This window comes from Phyllostomus discolor, chromosome 2 (assembly GCF_004126475.2).
Source record: "Phyllostomus discolor isolate MPI-MPIP mPhyDis1 chromosome 2, mPhyDis1.pri.v3, whole genome shotgun sequence".
Lineage (NCBI taxonomy): Eukaryota > Metazoa > Chordata > Mammalia > Chiroptera > Phyllostomidae > Phyllostomus > Phyllostomus discolor.
Window position 1 is genome coordinate 175,041,815 of NC_040904.2, and position 20,810 is coordinate 175,062,624.

The 20,810-nt window shown below is 33.2% G+C and overlaps 1 protein-coding gene across 2 annotated transcripts in view; it reads left to right on the plus strand.

The window, feature by feature from the left end:
• CPNE8 (copine 8) overlaps positions 1 to 20,810 on the plus strand; it is a 175,436-nt gene that overhangs the window by 75,228 nt on the left and 79,398 nt on the right. For both annotated transcript variants that reach the window (XM_036019176.1, XM_028532678.2), the window contains exons 7-8: positions 9,525 to 9,588; positions 15,654 to 15,757. In XM_036019176.1, coding sequence (XP_035875069.1) covers positions 9,525 to 9,588; positions 15,654 to 15,757 — 168 coding nt within the window. The remainder of the gene's footprint in view (positions 1 to 9,524; positions 9,589 to 15,653; positions 15,758 to 20,810) is intronic.

The following is a 20,810-nucleotide window of genomic DNA, read 5'->3' on the forward strand; positions in this document are numbered from 1 at the left end:
TCCCCTCTTGCGTACAGCCTAATTTGCTGATTTGGGGATTCAAAATGAAGGCTAGATAGTTCTCTAGTTAAACAAACCAGTGGGTAAAGAACGATTTTTATGGGCCAACCATAGAATAAAACACCTTGGTCTGAGCTCCAACCCACTGATGAAATGAATATTTGTAACAAACTTTTGGGGATTCTCTCTGCTCCTCTATTGAGACTCAGTGGATTCTTTGTCATCAAAGTAAGTGAAAGGGAGTGGTGAATTTTAAAAATGAAAACAAAAATACCAGATTTATCAATGCAAGTGAGAGGGAAAGAGGTTTTTTTAAAACAATGCTAATAGCTAACTTGATTGAGTTCTTATAATGTGTCAGTTGCTATTCAGCCTGTTTTATACACTGCAAAGCCTCATAGCACCATTATGAGGTAGACAGATAGATATTGTTAGTATCCCTTATTATCAAAGGAAGAAACTAAAAGGAGTCTGGGGAAACCAAAGTTCAAATAGAAGGCGTTTGGCTTCTGAGGCCATATGCCTAACCACAGCACTATATTGCTGTCAACAAATGAATATATTTATGTACATCTTTGAAAGAAATTAAAATCTTTTTTGTTTTATTCCATTTTAGTAGTACAAAACTATTTACTTACAAGTGAACAACATCTCTGGACAGTAAGAAGAGCTTTCAAGGGATACCCATTCTGGGAGGTCATTTCAGGAATGAGGTTCCTTCTCACTGCCTTACCCACACGAGTCTTCTGCAAGCATAGTCCAATGTCCCACTTTTTTCTTGAGGTAAACAGTGCTCATCCCTTCAAAAGTTTCTGTCTGTTCAATCTATCTTGGGTCATGAAGACTCAACTTTTATGACCTACTCCAGGCTTCCATAGGATGTGTGCTGAGGCTCTTTTCTTCCCTTTGTTGACTGAGAAGAAGGCAATAACCCTAGAAGTAAGGGGGAGAATGGCTTTCTGTTTCTCCGATCTCTACCCCAGGGTGACTGTAATCACTCTTTTGTAATCACTCTTTTCTGTGGTCACCTAAGATGGAAGCGCTCTTGTCTCAGAGCCAACACAGCCTAAATAAAACAACGATTGGACAGAAATTAAAGAAATCTGTATCTAGTTTTGGAAAGAAGTAAAAAAGTACATCAAATTTTTTCCCAATCTTTTGGAAAATCATTATTTTGAATTCATAATATGCTGACAAGTAAACTGTACAGTGTTCTTATCATCCCTTCCGTTTGATAAGGCAGGATGACTCGCCTCCATTTCTGAAAGCACTGCTTTCTTCCCCTTCAAAGTTCAGAAAGGGCATTCCAATGTCAATGTATTCGTTTTTAATATATAAATATGCCATTTCTAGCTAACTGAATTGCTAGCTTCTCCCAGCATTATAGTGAAGGTTCTTCCCCTCTTCCATTCATACTATTTTTGTTCATTTTAAATTGTCTATTTTTTCTTAAGCAGGTCCACCGGGAAAAAAAAAATAAAGGAATGCACTTGTAGCTATCCCTGCTTTGTTCTTACTAATTCTTCTGTGAACCATGGCACCTGTGGGTTCCACAGTGTGCTGAGGCAAATCACCTGAACAACCTTGTAAAATTCAGGTTGAATATGTTCCCCACCCTTTCTTCTTATAACAACTGTGAAAGGACTTAAAAAATAAAGTATTTTTCCCCTGTATGGTAGAAAATCGTTATTGTGCTTTGTAAATAGTAAGGATTTAATAATGTTTATTCAGCTGAATTTCCAGCATAATAGTCACGTTTATATGGTTTTTCTTTTTCGTTAAGAACACTTTAACATTGGCACTTTGTAACTTTACATTTCAGTTTCCCAAGACTTGGGACAGAATTTTCAAATTTTAGTATTATTGCTACACAAGCATTTTACTACATTAAAATTTAAAGTATATTTTTAGGTAAGAAAACTGTTTCTGTAGTTGAATAGATTTATCACTGTAATTCAGAGCTGGCATCACACCATTCTTTTAAAAATTACTTTGAAAGGAAATCTCAATAATCAGAGATTATGAGCAATTTACTTTGTTTTCGTTAACTGATAAATGGTGTATCAAGTCATTGATTGTCTCATTGTACTTCTGTACCATGGTAATAACCATCTCGCTCTCCTTTTAATGTCAACATGTAGCATTCTAACTATAAAATGCACATTTAATTTAATTATAATGTTAAAAATTAAAGGGTAATGTGAATTTCTTGAATAACAAATGAATTTTAAACAAAAGCTGAAGTTTTAGTTTTCTGGGATATGACATATTATCACAGTGAATATGGTGTGTTTTCTTTTGTGATAACTGATTTGGCAAAAATCTTACACATGACATTGTTAATATTTTAGACACAAAACATATTGCATAGAAAGATAAGTGCATTAGATTTAAATTGAATGAATTAGTTTTGAAATACTGCTTGCATGAGTCTTTTATTTTTGCCTTTGGAAGTGACATAATTTCCTCAGAAAACTGGATCTCATAAGAAAACTCATACTAAAATTTAAGTTTCTTTGCCTTTGCCTTTTAATTATTGGGCTAATTAATAATGTGGTATTATTTCAGAGGGTTAATTATGTGGTAACCCTGATGGCTACTAAGTGACTAGTGAGTGGGTAGCATTTACGGTGAGGACACTCTGGACAAGGGGATGAGTCACATTCTGTGCCGGACAAAGTGGGACATGCAAGATTTTATCACACTAGTTCAAATGGCACATGATTTAAAACTTAGGAATTCTTTACTTCTGGGATTCTTCATTTAATATTTTTGGACTGTGGTTGATTGCACGTAACTGAAACCACAGAAAACAAAACCACAGATAAGGGCAGCGACCATTGCCATCTTCAAGTGCTCTCCCACACATCCTTTCCTGTCCTCACTGCCAGTCTTTTACAGCCTTACCTTTTCACACTCCAAGAAAATAAACATAAGTAATATTAGCTGCTCTTTGTTACTTAACCTTCTATTTCCTTTCCATGCTGCAATACCCTGTGATCCCAGAAATCTATTCCCACGCATATAGTAAGGAAGTACATAATAATTTTTGTTGTTTTATTGCTCATGTAGAAGAAAATCTAAAAACTATGAATAATTTCTGCAACTTAATACTGGGTGAATCTGTAATTCATAAAATAGACTACTATACAGCAATGAAAAATGAATAAATCACAGTAAAACCACAAAAAATTTCATTAACTTGATATTTTCTTTATGGTGTGTTTTGGTGAACAGAAATGCTCAATTTTAGTGTCAAATTTTAAGTTGTTTTCTTTTTCATTTGTACTTTTTTATCACTTGTCAAAGAAATTCTTCATTATTCTGGTCACATTTTCTTTTGCTTTCTACTTTTAAGGTCTAGATTTTGAAACATTATATAATCTTTTATTCTTAGAGTAATCTTAACTGGTCATTGTAGTATTATCAAGTGTTTGAGAGATTGGTTTGTCTATTTTTATCACTTAGCATCTTCTGCATCAGTGTTAAGTACATGCACGTTGTTATATGACCAATCTCCCGAACATTTTCATCTTGCAAAACTGCAATTCCATACCCTTTAACAACAGCTTTGCTTTTCCTTCTCCCCTAGCCAAGGGTAATCACCATTCTACTTTCCCCTTGTATGAATTTGACTACTTTTAAACAACTCATATAAGTGGAATAATAGAGTATTTGTTGTTGTTGTTGTTGTTGTTGTTGTTGTTTTGTGATTGGTCTATTTCACTTAGCAAAATGACCTCAAGGATTATTCATTCGTAGCCTGTGACAGGATTTGCTTCCTTTTAAAGAACATAGTTCCATTTCATGTATATACACATTTTGTTTATCCATTCATTCATTGATGGACATTTGGATTGCTTCCACATCTTGACTTTTTAAGAAATGTGCTGCTGTGAGCATCAGTATACAAATAGCTCTTTGACACTTTACTTTCAGGTCTTTTGGGTATATAGCCATAAGTAGGATTGCTGGATCATATATCAATAGTAGTTCTACTTTTACTGTTTTGAGGAGCCTCCATACTGTTTGCAGTAGTGGCTGCACCATTTTAAAATCCCACCAATAGTATGCAAAGGTTCCAATTTTCTACATATGTTTATCAACACTTGTTATTTTCTGTGGTTTGTTTTGTTTTTTTGGATAGTAGCCATCCCAGTAGGTTTGAGGTGATATCTCATTGTGGTTTTAAGTTGCATTTTTCTAATGATTAGTAATGTTGAGCACCTTTTTATGTACTTGTTAGCCATTTGTATATCACCTTTGGAAAAATGTCTACTCAGGTCTTTTGCCCATTTTTAAATCAAGCTATATGGTATTTTTTTCCCATAGAGTTCAAGGGGTTCTTTATATATATTAACCTATATCAGATATTCTGGATACTAACTCTTTATCAGATATATGATTTGCAAATACATCCTCCTATTTCATAGCATGAATTTTCATTCTGTTTATGTTTCTATGGGGTAAAAAAAGTTTTCAGGTTTGCAGTCGATTTGTCAATTTATTTCTGTGCAATTGATGTCATATTCAAGAAATTAGTCATGAACCCTTCTCACCATTTTTCTTTTAGAAGTTTTATAGTTTCAGGTCTTACATTTAAGTTCATTTTGAGTTGATTTTTATGTATGGTGTAAAATAAAGGTCCAACTTCATTCTTTTTTATGTGGGTATATACTTTCCTCACACCATTTATTGAAGGGACTGTACTTTCCTCGTTGAATGGTCTTGGTATCCTTGTTGAAAATTATTTGACCATGTGTGTGAGGGTTTATTCCTGGGTACTCTATTCTATTTCACAGAACTATTTGTTCTTCTTTATGCCAGCACCACACTTTTAATTACTGTAGCTGCTTTATAATTAATTTTGAAATCAGGAAGTGTGGATCCTCTTTTATTTTTTAATTCAACATTGTTTTGCCAATTTAGGGTCCCTTGAGATTTCATACAATTTCATGATGAGTTTAAAATTATTTCTGCAAAAAATACCACTGGGATTTTAATAGAAATTATGTTGAATCTATAGTTTGCTTTGAGTAATATGGACATCTTATCAATATAAAGTCATAATCTATGAATACAGGATATTTTTCCACATATTTGTGTCTTTAATGCTATATAGCTTTCAGTGTAAAAGTCTTTCACCTCCTTTATTCCTAAGTATTATATTATTTTTATGCTATTGTAAACAGAATTATTTTCTCTTTTTTTGCATTGTTCATTATCACTATATAGAAACACAACTGATTTTATTACGTTGGTTTTGTTTCCTGCAAATTCACTGAATTTGTTTACTAGTTTTAACATTTTTTTAATGTGGTAACGTTAGGGCTTTCTACATATAAGATTATGTCTAATGCAAACAAAAAAAATTTACATCGTCCTTTCCAGTTTAGAAGCCTTTTTGTCCCCTTACCTACTGTGGCTAGAACTTCTTGCATGATATTGAATAGAAGTGGCAAGGGTGGGCATTTTGCCTTATTAATGACCTTAGATGGAAAGCTTTTAGTCTTTCATTATTGAGTATGAGCTTAGCTGTGGGCTTTTCATATGCGGCTATTACTATATTGAGGTAGTTTTCTTCTGTTCCTAATATGTTAAGTGTTTTTATTATGAAAGGATATCGAATGTTGTCAAACACTTTTTCTGTAGCAACTGAGTTGATTACATGGTTTTTGTCTTTCATTCTGTTAATATGGGTGTATTAAATTGGTTTTAATATATTGAGCCATCCTTGCATTTTAGGAATAAATCAACTTGGTCATGATATAGAATCCTTTAATGTGTTGTTGATTTCAGTCTGCTAGCATTTTGTTCAGGGTTTTTACATCAATATTCATCAGGGATATTGGTCTATAGTTTTTATTTTTTTCTTACGGAGACTTTGTCTGGCTTTGGTATCAGGATAATGCTAACTTCATAGAATATACGTGGAAATGTTCCCCCCTCTTCAAATTGTTGGGTTGATTTTAGGAAAATTGATGTTAATTCTTCTATAAATGTTTGGGAGGATTTGACAGTAGAAACATTTGAGCCTGGGCTTTTCTTTGCTGAGAGGTGTTTGCTTACTGATTTAATCTCCTTTACTAGATATTGGTCTATTCAAATTTTTTTTTACTTCTTCTTGATTCAGTCTTGGTAGGTTGTGTGTTTCTAGGAATTTATTCATTTCTTTTAGGTTATCCCATTTGTTGGCATACAGTTGTTCATAATATTCTCCTATAATCACATTATATTTAGTTATCCTGTCTCCCAGTATCTTCTGTCCTCTGACAATTTCTCAGACTTTCCTTGTTTAGGATGGCCTTGCCAGTTTTAAGAAGTACAAATTAGATAATCTGTAGAATGACCCTCAATTTAAGATTATCAGATGTTTTCCTTGTGGTTAGATTTGAGTTATGGGTTTGGAGGGGAAGGCCACGATGGCGAAGCCTTCTCATTGCATCATGTCAGGGGTACATGACGTAAATATGACATCACTGGTGATGTTAGCCTTGATCACTGGCCAAACTAGTTTGCCAGATTAACATTGCTCTGCATAATGGTGTATTTGTTGTTTTGTAGAAGTATGATCAGATTTTATAATTATATTTATATATATGAGAGCATATAGATACATATCGTATTAATATATCTCTTCTTCATTTTTTAAAGCTTTTGTTACTACACAGCAGCCATTTCTATCAATCTTTAAATTTAAAATCTATATGTTTGCTATTAATGTATATATACTGGTTTTCATTAAGATGATTTTCCCCCTTAGTATATTCATTCTTTTCTTTTGAATTTTCTAAATCCTTCAATTTTGATGTCTATTGTAAATAGCTAAGGATGAATTTTACTTTTTTTTTATAGAGCAGCAATCTTTGTTTTTAATCTAGAGCATTTAGTTTATTAACATGCACTTTCCAAAACCATTCCTCTAGATTTATGTTCATCACTTACTTAGTCTTCTCATCTGCTCCACCCTTGTTCTCTTTAGTTTCTTTTGAATTCATTGTATTTTTAAAACACCTGTCCACAGTTTTCATTTTTTAGACTTTAGGTTATAAAGTCATTAAAAATTATACCTTCCTAGATTTAAAACATATTTACTAATTTATCAAATTCTATTTACTTTAAGGCATCTTTTACTTTCTTCTTAAATAATAAAACACCATCAGAAGACTTTAACTTAAATTTTCACCTTACTGATTATCATTATCACTATCCACTTGTGTTTATTTTAGTTTTTCACAGTACTGTTATTTACTTAATATTTATTGTTTCTTCTTTTATCTCAGACTTTTCGTCTATGATTGTTCTCCTTCAGTTTGAAGTCCATCCTTTAGCAATTCCTGAAGAAAGGGTTTTCAGCTTTAAATTTATTCAAATCTTATTTGTTTGAAAATACTGGTAGTTCATGCTTTTTTTTTTGGAAACGTGTACTGTATACAATTCTCAGGTGACAGTTATTTTCTTTCAAACCATTGATGATATGTTTTCAGTTTTCTTTCAGCTTCTAATCTTTCTTCTGTGCAGTCAGCTCGTAGCTTAATATTTATGCTTTGTAGTCTGTCTTTTTCCCCTGGATCCTTTGAAGATATGCTCTTTATTTCTGGTGTTTTATAATGTTTCTGTTATGTGTATAGGTATAAATTTATTTTTATTGTTTCTACTTGTGATTCATTGGATTTTTTAATCTGGAAATTCATTTTATCATGAGTTCTGAGCCATTCTCCCTTCAAATACGGCATCTCTTCTATTCATTCTTTCTTTTCCTCTAGACCTCTGATTAGATGTATATTAAAACTTTTGCCTTTGTCCTCCATGTCTCTAATCCTCTTTATAATAGTTCTTATGACTTCCTCCTTTTGCTGCATTATGAATAATTTCTTTACCATCACTTTCAGTTCACTAATTCTGTTGTGTTTAATGTGTAGTTAAATTTATCCACTGAGGTTCTATGTCTATTTCTATTATTTCTAGAAGTTCTATTATTTGTTTTTTTCTCCAAATAGTCTCAATTATTTTGTAGGTTTTTACTAGTTACTCAGATTTCCATTTTTCTCTTTAAATTTTAGTTATGCATATTTACATTTTATATACCATGTGTAACGTGTTCAGTAGTCTAAGTTTGTGATTGATTCTGCAGTCTGTTGTTTCTGGAGACTCTAATACATGGTACATTTTCCTTCAGTGATATATATACTTTTAATGTGAGAATATTTTGAGATGTACAGTAGTTTCAAGGTAAACTCCTTCAGAGAGGTTTTGCATTTACCAGGCACTTATGATCACTTGCATTTACCGAATTTTTGGTTAAGTAATAGAAATTAAGGCAGAAAGCTTGGTTAAGCTCTGAATTATTGAGGCATATTTTCTCTTTTATTCATCACCAAGCTTTAAAGCAGAGACTTATTTTGTAGGTCCCTCCAAAAGAGAGGTTTGTATCTAATTCATGCTACAGTCAGTCAGTACAGCCATTGTGATCAGAGCCTTATGCTGTGAGTTGACCGTTTATTGAAATCCTCACCTGGTGAGTCTCCCTTATGTCTTTTTTATTTATTTTTTTTTGCTTTTTATCTTTATGCTGTAAGAAGCCATAAAAAACAAGCCCAAGATCAAACTCTCCAGGGTTCATCTCTGCTTGTCTTTCTGGCTTTCCATGTTCATTTTCTGATTGGTCCTTGCTTTCCTGCCCAATTATCAGAGCATTTACAAAGACTTTTTCCAATTTTATTCAGCATTTTAAAGTATTTTTAGGTAGAAATTCAGTTAAGGTTCAGTTTTTGATAATGCTGAAAATATTTACTTACAGACAGAAGAAAAACAGACATACAGGTGGATTAGAAAACTGAGAAATGATGCATGTAATATTGGAAAAAACATAAAAAGATAAATTAATCGATCTCTTAGTCATAAAAACCTGGAGAGATGAAAGGTCCTGATATTTACAATTTCCCTAATGGAGAGTAAAGTGATAGAGGAAACAAGATTTTGTGATAGGCATTTTCCTGCACAAGCTGGCATTTTTAGCTCAAAACCGAGTGATACTCTCCAGAAGAAATTTTAGAATAGAAAGAAGGAGAAGATAGAGCAATTTTAGAGTGAGTGGAATTTCATTGATGTTGTAACAACTCAGAAAATTTTTACTTTCCACTCTTCTTCATTGTTCTCAGTCAAGATACTAAGACTCCAATCCCCTTATACATGGAGAATAAGGGGTTATGTATTTGTTGCATCGTGCTGGTACAAATAAAACCGTCTGGGACACTGGTTCACTGATACACTGACACAGATGGGTTCCTTGAACACCCGAGTAGCAGGGGAAACCTGTACTACAAGGGACCTGCTCTCCAGAAGATAATTCTGTTTTTTTTGGGGGGGTCCCTTAAAAACATCAATGTTGGAACTGGGTACATATTTTGTTAGGAAATACTACTACCTATTAGTAGTATTCTCTTTAATTGGTTATGTAAAAATAGAATACATATTATAAATATAAAATATTAATGCATATAAATATATTTTTTTTGCTTTAGAGGTATTCCAGGGAAGAAATGTGGCACTATCATACTTACAGCAGAGGAATTAAACTGTTGCAGGGTAAGTAAATATTTCTTTGGTTTAAATAGTATTTCCAACACTTCTTTAAAATGATATTTCCGACACTCTATCTAAATGATTAATCCTTGAACAATTTTAGCGAAATATAATTGAAACTATGTGTTAAATCAATAAAATATACTTAAAAACAAAAAGTAATAATTCTATGACTTATAAAAATCATGTTAAATACTTAGTACTTTAACCAGAGAGACTATATTCTATTATGTAGTCTCCATAATAGAATAGAACCAGAGAGACTTATTCTGTCCAAATAGGATAATCAGTTATTTTAACAGCCTTTAAGGTAGAGGAGATTTTAGAACAAAACCTATTATCATTATGATTTGGGGGACATTAATATAAGGAATTGTCAGTTGTACCAATCAGTTCAGTTCTTGCAAACATGTTGAGGACATATGTGTGATTTTAAAGGAACATTTCTAGTCATTTGACAGTAGCCTTTTTGCGTAACATACTTGTTTTTCCATATTTCTAATTGAATTAATTCAAAATATACATTATTATGCCCTCTTTTGTCAACTTGGAAAGTCAACTAGTCAGTATTTTTAGAAAACTGCTTAGTTTATTTATGATTTGCTGATGCAGCCTTTGACTCATGTTCACGGATTCCGCCGTTGTCAGGATGAGCTGATAGTTGTGCCACTCTGTGCTGGAAGTAATGATGCCTCTCTGAGTCTGGAGTCAGTCCTGTCTGCTGAGTGTGGCCAGTGGATCCCTGGGAGTTGTTATTTCTGGGGAAAGAAATTACATCTCAGGGCTTTATTATTTACAATGTTTTTAGGAACAGAAGCTCTACAAAAAATACCAAAACTTAATACTGTGACATTGGCCCTAGTTTTCATACAGGGAGGTGTTATTTATTACCTAAGTTTTTATTCTTAATCTCAAGTTCCTTTTTGTAAAGGTAATCACTGTGGTTTTATATATATAAGTATGTGTATAAAAGCTGTATAATCAGAAAAACATGATAGTACTTTCTAGCAAGTGATGGAAACTGAGTATTCCAATTTAGTGTCTACCTTTGGGATTCTGGGGTAGGGATAGTGAAATAACAAATGGAAAGCATAATGAGAGGCTGGTGGAGATAATTACACTAGAATATTAGATTTTCACCTGGACTGGTGCGACTCAGCCTGTTGAGCGTCGTTCTGCAAAGTGAAAGATGACTGGTTTGATTCCGGGTCAGGGCACACGCCTGAGTTGTGGGCCAGGTAGGCTGGGGCACATGCAAGAGGCAACCAATGGATAGTTCTATCACACATCATTGTTTTTCTTCTTTTCTCTCTTTTTTCCCACTCTTTAAAAATAAATGAATGAAGTCTTTAAGAATATTAGATTCTAAGCAGTTAAAGATGCATTCAAATTGAGGCCTATTTGTTTTCTTCCATTGTCTTTATCCGCTGGGCAGGTCACAGCCACCCCAGTCTCAGTTTTCTCACGTATAAAATGCCAGAAACTACTTATAGTATAATGCTGTTGAAGACTGTCAGACTGAGTTGAGTTTTGGTTTTGCCAAGTAATTTGTTCTTTGGCTTACCAAGTCACTTGGGTGCTCTGTGTTTTCCTTTCAGTATTTGTAGGAGACGGAGGCAGGGGAGCTGAATATGTGAACCAGTCACTGGAATGTTTTTAAAATTTCTTCCATCTCTGACAATTGACTACCATATCATTAAATCTAAAAATATAATGTATATAAAAGCATTTTATGCATACTAAAATACCTTGCAAAAATACTACAATTACAGAAATAATGCCTCCTCTTCTATTTTTTAGTTAAACTGGCACAATGGTTTGTTTTAATGGTATCATCTAATCATTTATTACACTTCTTGTCTCTGAATTTGTTTATGTGTATGATCAGTTTTGCATTTTGAGGGAGGAAGGAGAAAAATGTTTCAGGTCACTACGATATAGTAAAAATTACATGCTTTGACACATCTTTGTCAAAATGTGATAATAAGGTGATTTTGTATAAACATGTCAATGAACACATTTTTATTTATCTGTTTCAAAAGAAAACCAAGATACCAAGGCACATATCGAGTATGGCCAGTTTGCATCTTACTTGCCTTCCACTTTCAGTTCTATTGTTTTGCTTGGAAAACAGGAAAATTCTTCTAAAGCTTCCATGTAAATTAAGTGGAATCTGTTATTTAGTGATCTAGAGGCAATTTTACTATTTTCTATTACTAAAGCTTTAAGCATATCTGGAATTATCTTTCAATAAGTAAACATATTTCTCATACTTAGAAATTGTAAGCCTGATATTTTTAATATATTGTTTAGAATCTTGATCTAACTTCACCTTATATACTGTATGTTCTGATTCTTAGCTACAGCCTTATTGGTAACATCATTACTAATATGTATAAAACTTGAAGCAATATTTCATTGCTATGCTAGTATAATAGAAAAAACAAATGTATTAAAAGAAATGTTCATAGTTACTTCAGGAGTGACCATGACTTTTAAATTTACATTTTAGGATATTTTAAGCCCTGGCTGGCGTAGCTCAGTGGATTGAGCATGGGCTGCGAACCAAAGTGTCACAGGTTCGATTCCCAGCCAGGGCACATTCCTGGGTTGCAGGCCATAACCCCCAGCAACCGCACGTTGATGTTTCTCTCTCTCTCTATCTCCCTCCCTTCTCTCTCTAAAAATAAATAAATAAAATCTTAAAAAAATAAAATAAATAAATTTACATTTTAGGATATTTTAAAAGTATTTAGAATTTTGAATGAAATAATTTTATTTCACATTTCACATTGTATAAATTGATGTTTTTTTCTCTTTAAAACATATTGTGAGACATTAACTTGAGGATAAGCTTTGGAGTCAGGACTAAATTTCACCTAGTTTTCAGTCTTATCTCTTTCTTAGATGAGTGAGGTTAGATTCTTGGAGCTTTAACTTCTGCATTTGTACAATGCTGATATTCTGTTTTTCTAATTTAATTTAAACATTTTTTCAATTGTAGCTTACATTCAATATTAGTTTGTATAATTTTCATTTGTACAGCAAATTAATCATTAATACCTCCCCCAGATGCTTCCTCTGCGGAAAGAAAAAAAAAGCATCATTGAGTGATGTATAAATCGTAGCTTACAAATAACTTGAAATTATGCACTTGAATATTTTTCATTTTGATGGGTTGATTCCACAATATTGTACAAACATGCTAGTCTCAGAAATGAATGCTTGGAATGCCATGGTGAGAAAAAACAACAACAAACAACCTTGGGCCTTATCTTTAGTGACTATATAGTTTGTGGAAAATCAGACATCTATCAGGTGACTATGCAGGTGAATACGTCATAATATGTCTACGGCCATACCACCCTGAACACACCCGATCTCTTTTGGATACGTCATAATACGTACTAAGTGATCAAATGTATTATAAGAGAGACAATGGACAATGTAATTTATATGGGGGAGGATGTCATGCGGGCCTCTTTAAAAAAATAACATTTAAGCAAAGCCCTAAGGAATGGTTTGCCAGCAAAGGGTAAGTATTCCAGCAGTGCATAGGTCAAAAAGTATGTCTGGTGTTTGATGACTGGGGCCTAGGAACGGCTGATGATTGAGGTAAAATTTTGCCAAATAAAGGCAGAAAGGCAGCTCAGATCCTTTGGTGTTGGGATTAGTAGCCCATGTTAAAGGTCCCATTTATCTGAAATACAGGAGAAAGGGCATTTGAGTTATGTACAGCATTATTTCTTTCATGTTTTAAGAACATTACTGCGTCTGCTGATTGGAGAATGGATTGGATAGGTGCAAGAGTGGAAGAGGGAGAAAAGAATAATTGCCACTGTACATGTCCAGGTGAGAGAGGAGGTTGGCTCAGACGACAGTTGGTGCCAGTGTAGCTGACGTGAAATTTTGAGGAATGGTGTAACAAGGTGAAGGGCTGCGTGAAGGGTAAGGAAAAGGGAGGCATCGAGAACAGCTCCTTGATCACTTGGGTGTATGATGAACCACTAACTGAACTCAAAAAATTGTTGGGGAAGCAAGTTAGATCTGAACTTAGTAGAAGTGTCTGTTAAATACTGAAGTGGATTTTTTCAATAGGACGTTTGTTGTATTGGTGTGGAGTATTCAAGAAACATTTGAAAATTCTCTCTCAGTTGGCATTAAGCATAAGAGATTTAAAAAAAAAAAAACCCTGTATATTTCAATGATGCCTGCATATTCCTGAAAATAAGTAAATGCTTGATTTTTTCCTTTGATATTAGATTTCTTTTTTTTTTTTGCATGCTTGTTACAGATTAAATCCCTGCTATGTTATTAACCTGGGTATTTGCAAAATATATTTTCCCTAAATTTCTGTAAGCTGGTACATTGAAAAAAATGTTTATTTTGAATTGATTATCCATTTTGCAAGTCTTAAGTAATATACTTTGAAAAATTACAACTTATTACATTTACCAATGATCATATGAAAATTTATTTTTAATAATATTTGATCTCTTTGAAGTTTAATTCACAGTTTGAAATATTTTTGGGGAGTTTGTGTTTTGATCGAAGTGCTTTGGGAAAATGTCTTCAAGGGGCTTTTTTTTTTTCTTTGCAAGAACAAGGTCCTTGTCCCATGGTCTTAGAAAACCACTCTCACCCAAGGGCATTTAATATATACGAAAATGAAACATCATTCAAAACAAATAAAACAAAACAAAAACCCAGGCCTTTCTTATTAACTTTGCCATTAATTTTGTAGTTCAATTCTCCAGGTGATTCTCTCACTGCTTCTTTAATGGACACCATATAAAATTTTAATCTTTAAGCCTCAAATTTGAAAAGTGACCCTGGTTGAAAAGCTTGAGTTATTAATGATATTTATATCATTCTTGCCTGCTTAGAAAAGTAATGCCCACTCTAATATTCCTCTGGTCGGAGTGATCACATCTGTAGTCTAAGTAACTAAGTAAAATGACACTCTAACAATGCTTTTGAAAATGAGAAACCTGGAGCATGAACTTCTCTGAAGTATTGTTTGAGAAATGTTTCCTAAGCAAGTATATGAATAAATGAATGAAAAACAGCATTATAGGAGGGCGCTTAATAAATATGGCTGGACTCTGCAAAATAAAGAGGTGGTGAATAAGAGAATGCCTTTTTTGTCATTCTTAACATTTTCATCAAATAGTAAATTTAAGTCTGTGACCTCTTTGATTTGATCTGAATTACTCTAACCCTTCACCTCTTTCCAAAATCGTTAGCATCTACTTTCAGTTAAAAAGCAAACAAACCAAAATAATGATGTTATCATTAAAATTACCATATACTTTCTACCTTTTTTAAAAAGCATACACTACCTAGTTGAATAATATTTCATATTCTTGATTTATGACACCCCAGTTTGTTTAAGCTAAATCACATAGATTATGGATGCTTCAGTAATATAAATTGATAACAAATGATTGGTTTGACATGGTGATTAACATACAGATCTTTATTTTAAATTAAAATTAAATGAAAGAGAAGGTGCGTTGCTTTTTTTGAAGTACAGTGTAATAGAAATTATTTTGCAGTGTAGTTACTGAGACATTGTAGAGGGCTTGTATATAATTAAGAGAGAGCATTGCTTCCCCTCTAGATGGCCAGCTGTGTGGTCGGAGCCTGGGTCTGTCCTGTCCCTCATCTAACACATCTTGGCGTCCACTACATGATGCTGAGTAGATGTGGAGTATACATTTCCTCCGGAATTAGAAAAATGCTTATGTTCTAAAAATGTGTACTCAGATAATTGGAGATATAAATGAAGATTTGTATTATGATATTAGGTACCTGGAGTCATCTAATTTTACTTTTCAGGAAAGAAATGTGACAGAGTTCTAAAAGTTATAGTTTTGTTGCTAGATCAAACAATTACAACATCAATTTTTCAGTCCCACAGGCCTTTAAAAAGCAATTTTATGTTGCCTGGGATTTTCACACACTTGGTCATTTGCATTCAAGTGGCAAATTTGTTTTCTTGTCAAGTCTTGCTTGTGATCTACAGTTTCTAGTTGTTTGAGCTATTTTATTAATTTTGTTTTCAGGATGCTGTTCTGATGCAATTTTGTGCTAACAAATTGGACAAGAAGGACTTCTTTGGAAAATCAGATCCTTTTCTTGTATTTTATCGAAGTAATGAAGATGGCAGGTAGATTTATATTTTATTCGTTGTAACCCTATAGTAAGGATGCTATTTAAATTATTTTTCTCAGAGCTCATTAAATTGATAGAGTAAAATATTTTTGTATTTTAAAAACTGATGTGATTTTTATATTTCAATAACAATGCATAACCTAAACATTTCATATATTTTTTTAAATATTTAAAACTTATGGTCTTCAGCCTCATGAAAACATATCCTCTTTACTTATTATAAAATTATAATGTTGCTCTACTAGTATGGAAGAATTATATTTTTGTGGAGATCTAATGTATTTTGTTATAGACTTAATTTTTTTGAAGAAGAATTTGGACTTCATAGGTTGATTATTTTTTAATACTAGAGGTTTTTTTTCCAATAATATCTAACACTGAATAAAATGTTTTCAGTACATTCTAGTAATCTGAATATTTTTACCAGTCATGATTAGACTAGTTTTTATGTGGTTTGAAAAGGTATCCATGGGTATAGAATATAATTTAATATATGGGACTCTACCACTAAATATATTTTATCATTTTTTTTATTCATATTTAAATACAAATATTTATGTGAAAGTTTAATGTTCAAAATTATGGGCTAAGGTTTTGTTGCCATTGTTTAAATCATGACACTGCTACTAAATAGCTATGGGACTATAGGAAAGTTGTTTTTTTTTTTTGTAAAGAAAAACAAACAACTTTATTGTCATTTATTTGTTAAAACAAATATTATTGAACAACCTTTATGTGACAGTCCTAGAGCGTCTTGAAAACTCTGTAGAAAATGAGTTCACAGACATAGCTATAACAAAACGACCTTTGTGGAATACAAGCAGTGTATAAAAGGTACTGTGGTGGCACACAGGAGAGTTTCATAGGAAAGTTTTTACATCTGAGACTCAGCTTCCTCATTCACCAAATGGTCCTAATAATCATAGCTACCTAATAGGGTTGTTCAGAGTATTACATTGTTACTATGCAAAAACCATTTAAAAGCTTGCCTGTCACTTTAGAGAGATGTAAATATCAGCTGCTGTTGTGATTATTACCTTATAGTGTTTCTTATATTGTTTTTCTTAACTATGCATAATAAAACATTTGCTAAAGAGAAAACATCATTTAGAAAATAAAAGTGAGCAGACAGGAATGAAGAAGAAAACTGTCATTACTGCTACACTTAAAAATAAAACTCTTTAACATGTTAATGTTATTAATAAGTGTGTAAATGATACATAAAAATAAAACATTTGCTATTTAAAGTGAATACACTGGGCAGTAGAAAATGATGCTTTATTATTGTGGGATTTTTTGATGCAGGTACTGGGCTATTGTTGGCTAATTTTATTGCGGTGTCATATTATTGGATTTTACATACTTCTATTTTGGTGATTAAGATATCAGAGTAACATTGGCAACTGAACACAGATTTCATCCATGCAAAAAAATATTGGACAATGAAGAAAATAATCATATATGCCAGTCATTTCAAAGATAGAGAAAAACAAAAGAATGAGCTAGCTCAGAATTTCTTGAATCGCAATCTTCATGTATCCTCCTATCTGAACTACTTGTTTCCTGAATCCTCATTTTTATTCTTCTAGTTTTCTTTGTTCATGAAGATTACTTCACCCTGGCTGGTTTAGCTCAGTGGATTGAGCGCAGGCCTGTGAACCAAAGTGTCACCAGTTTGATCCCCAGTCAGGTCACATGCCTGGGTTGTAAGCCAGGTCCCCAGTAGGAAGCACATGAGAGGCAACCATACATTGATGTTTCTCTCCCCCTCTTTCTCTCTCCCTTCCTCTGTCTCTAAAAATAAATAAATAAAATCCTTAAAAAGAAAAGATTTGTTCAATATATCACATATATAATGCTACTGGTGAGAGTTACTTTGCAGAAATTTATTATGCTTGTCTGATGATAATTTATTCATGAAATGAAATCTAAATATTAGGAAATTAAAGTACAAGTAATCCAAAAATCTCAAATTATTTAAAAACAATTATTACTAAAATTTGGTGAGTCTCATTTCAGAAAAATTTCTGCATATATTTACACATAAAACTAATTCACCTGCTAGATCTAAGTATATATATATTAAGACATACTTTTTAATGCATTAATATATGTATTTTGTTTTAAATGAGCAAAATTTATTAACTCCTCAGTTTTTTATGTATGTCTCTTTTTTGAGTACTGTGATTTTAGCCAATTTTTAGAATTTATTTGAATAGGGAGCTACTTCAAAAATTGCCTGTTGCCTAGTATATTTGAGGCTTATTTTATAGAAAAGAGTAAAACTAATTTCCACCAGAAGCATAAATAAAAACATTAATAATACATAATTATACATTTTTATTTTCTGCTTTCACAGTAATTTGGTAACTTGGCCTGTATTAATAATTAGGTAATAATTTTCCTTTGGAATAGCCGTTTTTTGGCAAGTGGATTAATTGAAAATATTTTAATATATGTTATTCAATATTTTTTTTCTTATAATGCTATTTGTAATGCATCCACAAAATTATATTTATATAAAAGTACTCCCAAATGCTACAAAGAACTATATCAGATTCCTGCCAGAATTTTCACTCGTTACATTAGTATTGGAATTTCTAGTGAGATTTTGCTGTCTATATCACATCTAATGCACTGCAAGTGAGAATGAGTAATAGAAGACAGATGACTACCTGGCTAATAAATAGCTCACTAAGAAGATGAGTCACTGTCTTAAAAGAAGTTACAAGTACCAGAACCTTAAATTGCTATGGCTGGTGATACTAGGACTGTAACAGCAGTTTTGATTTAACCATAAGCAAAGAGGCCTAAAAGAAGTCAGTAGATTGTTGAGCACGTGGGTTTGAAGATGGTCAGTTAGTTGTCCACCCCTATCTACCTGTCTGTCTGTCTATCTATCTATCTATCATCTGTCTTCTATTTCTCTATCAAAGACTTAATATATAGTAGAATATGATACAAGGGAAGAATCGAAAGCCCATTTGTAGATCTTTAAGTATGTATTGTATTAAGAAGGAGGGCAGATGTCTCTGTCTAAAACAAAACAATATGTATAATATTGTCTCTATGAATTTTGCTGAAGCATTTTTGTGCACTCTTGCCTTTTCTTATTTAGGTCCCTGTTTTTGTTTCCTGCTTACCTCTCTCTCATCCCCTTTGTTTTTCTTCCCTTTGCCTTAAATATGTTGATTATACCTTTCTGAGTCTTCTCTATCATTTTAATAGCTTTTGTCCCCAGTGGTTTCTAAATTGCTTAAGCGAGTCAACTCTAAGAAAATTGACCACAGAGCTCTTTCAATTTAATAACATGAGTTTCTTTAGATGGGTGAGGATGCTACCAGGAAGGGGATGGTATGATGCCATAATTTTTGTAATAAATATTTGATCTCTTTATGTTATATTCTTATTTGACATCCTAAAAGAAACAAACTCTTCTTGCCTGAAAGGAGCATAATGGACTCAAAGGCTTTTCAAAAGAGAATCTTTTCTTGTGGGGGTTAAGTGCGGAATGTTCATGGCAGTAATTGTGTAATAGTCTCGTGTTCATGACCACCAGAGAGAGCCCTGCATTTGGAATACTTTGTGACTAAGGTCTTGGTGAGGAACAGGTTTATGTATTGTTCTAAACAAAAATATTTTAAACATTTTATAGCTCATAAACTGCTGCATAAATTCACATTAGGCAAGACAATTTATGAGACTCTATTAATGTCTGGAGACTGAATGGTTTGGTGGAGACAACACTAGAAATTGAATCAGAAAACTGAGTTTAAGGCTTTGTGGATCTGCTCCTTCTTGTGTATTCTTGAGTTGCTATCTTCCGTCCCTCTAGGAATTCTTCAGATGTATGGAACCAACAATTTAGATGACGAAGGTCTCACTAAAATGCATGATGTTAATTTAAATAGGGCCATGGGCTCCCAGGGATCCTACTCCTTTTCATTAATACATCAATGTTTCCTCTCTCCCAGACACTTCAGCACTCTGATCTCTTTCTTTTGCTGGTCATGCTTCTAATATCATAAGAAAATGGAAGCAATTGGAGAACTTCGTATGGCCTTGTCCCAGCATCCACCCCAGGCTGTGGTACTGTGGCTTCGTCCTCAGTGCGCCTGAAGGGTGACTCCTGCCTTGGTGCCCTGGACTCGCTTTCCTCGCCTTGAGGACAGTGCTCCAGCCTTTCTCCTCTTTCTCTCACAAATCACACATTGGTTCCTCTCTAGCGGATATTTTCCTTCAGCACACAAGCTTGCCATTATTTCCTCCTTTTTTTAAACAAAAAAGAGTTAAAAAGTAACAACCAAACCTTTCACTTGACTAATAGTTCCCCTTAAGCTACCCCCAATTTCTTGTTTTCTTTTTAAAGTTGAACTCCCCCAAAATGTTGTTTATACATTCAGCCTCAATTCCTCATCTCTGTCTCAAGCCAATTCAAACCCAGCATTTGTCCCCTGCACTCCAGCAACACTGCTTTCCTCAGGGTTTGACAACTGTCATATTTTGTTTATTTTTATATATAACATTATAACATTATATATATATATATAATTAACATTATATATATAATGTTAATGCTTTTGGTTTTTTTAATATATATATTTTTAAGATTTTATTTATTTATTTTTGGAGAGGAGAAGGGAGGGAGAAAGAGAGAGAAACATCATTGTGTGGTTGCTTCTCACATGGCCACCACTAGGGACGTGGCCTGCAACCTAGGCATGTGCCCTGCAACCCAGGCATGTGCCCTGATGGGGAATCGAACCTGCGATGCTTTGGTTCACAGCCCACACTCAATCCACTGAGCTACACCAGCTAGGGCTAACTGTCATGTTTTTAGCGACCCATGGATATTTGTCACTGTCTTAATATCCCATCTCAAGTTTTAGAGATTGTTTACAAAGCAGCTTTAGAACTTACTGAACATTTTGCAGAATATCATTTATAGTAAATTCAATTCAAAATATTATTGCTTTGTATTATAGTGAGCTAATCTTTAAAGTTTTAATACCACAAATCCATTATTAAATAATATAGCAGCAACAAAG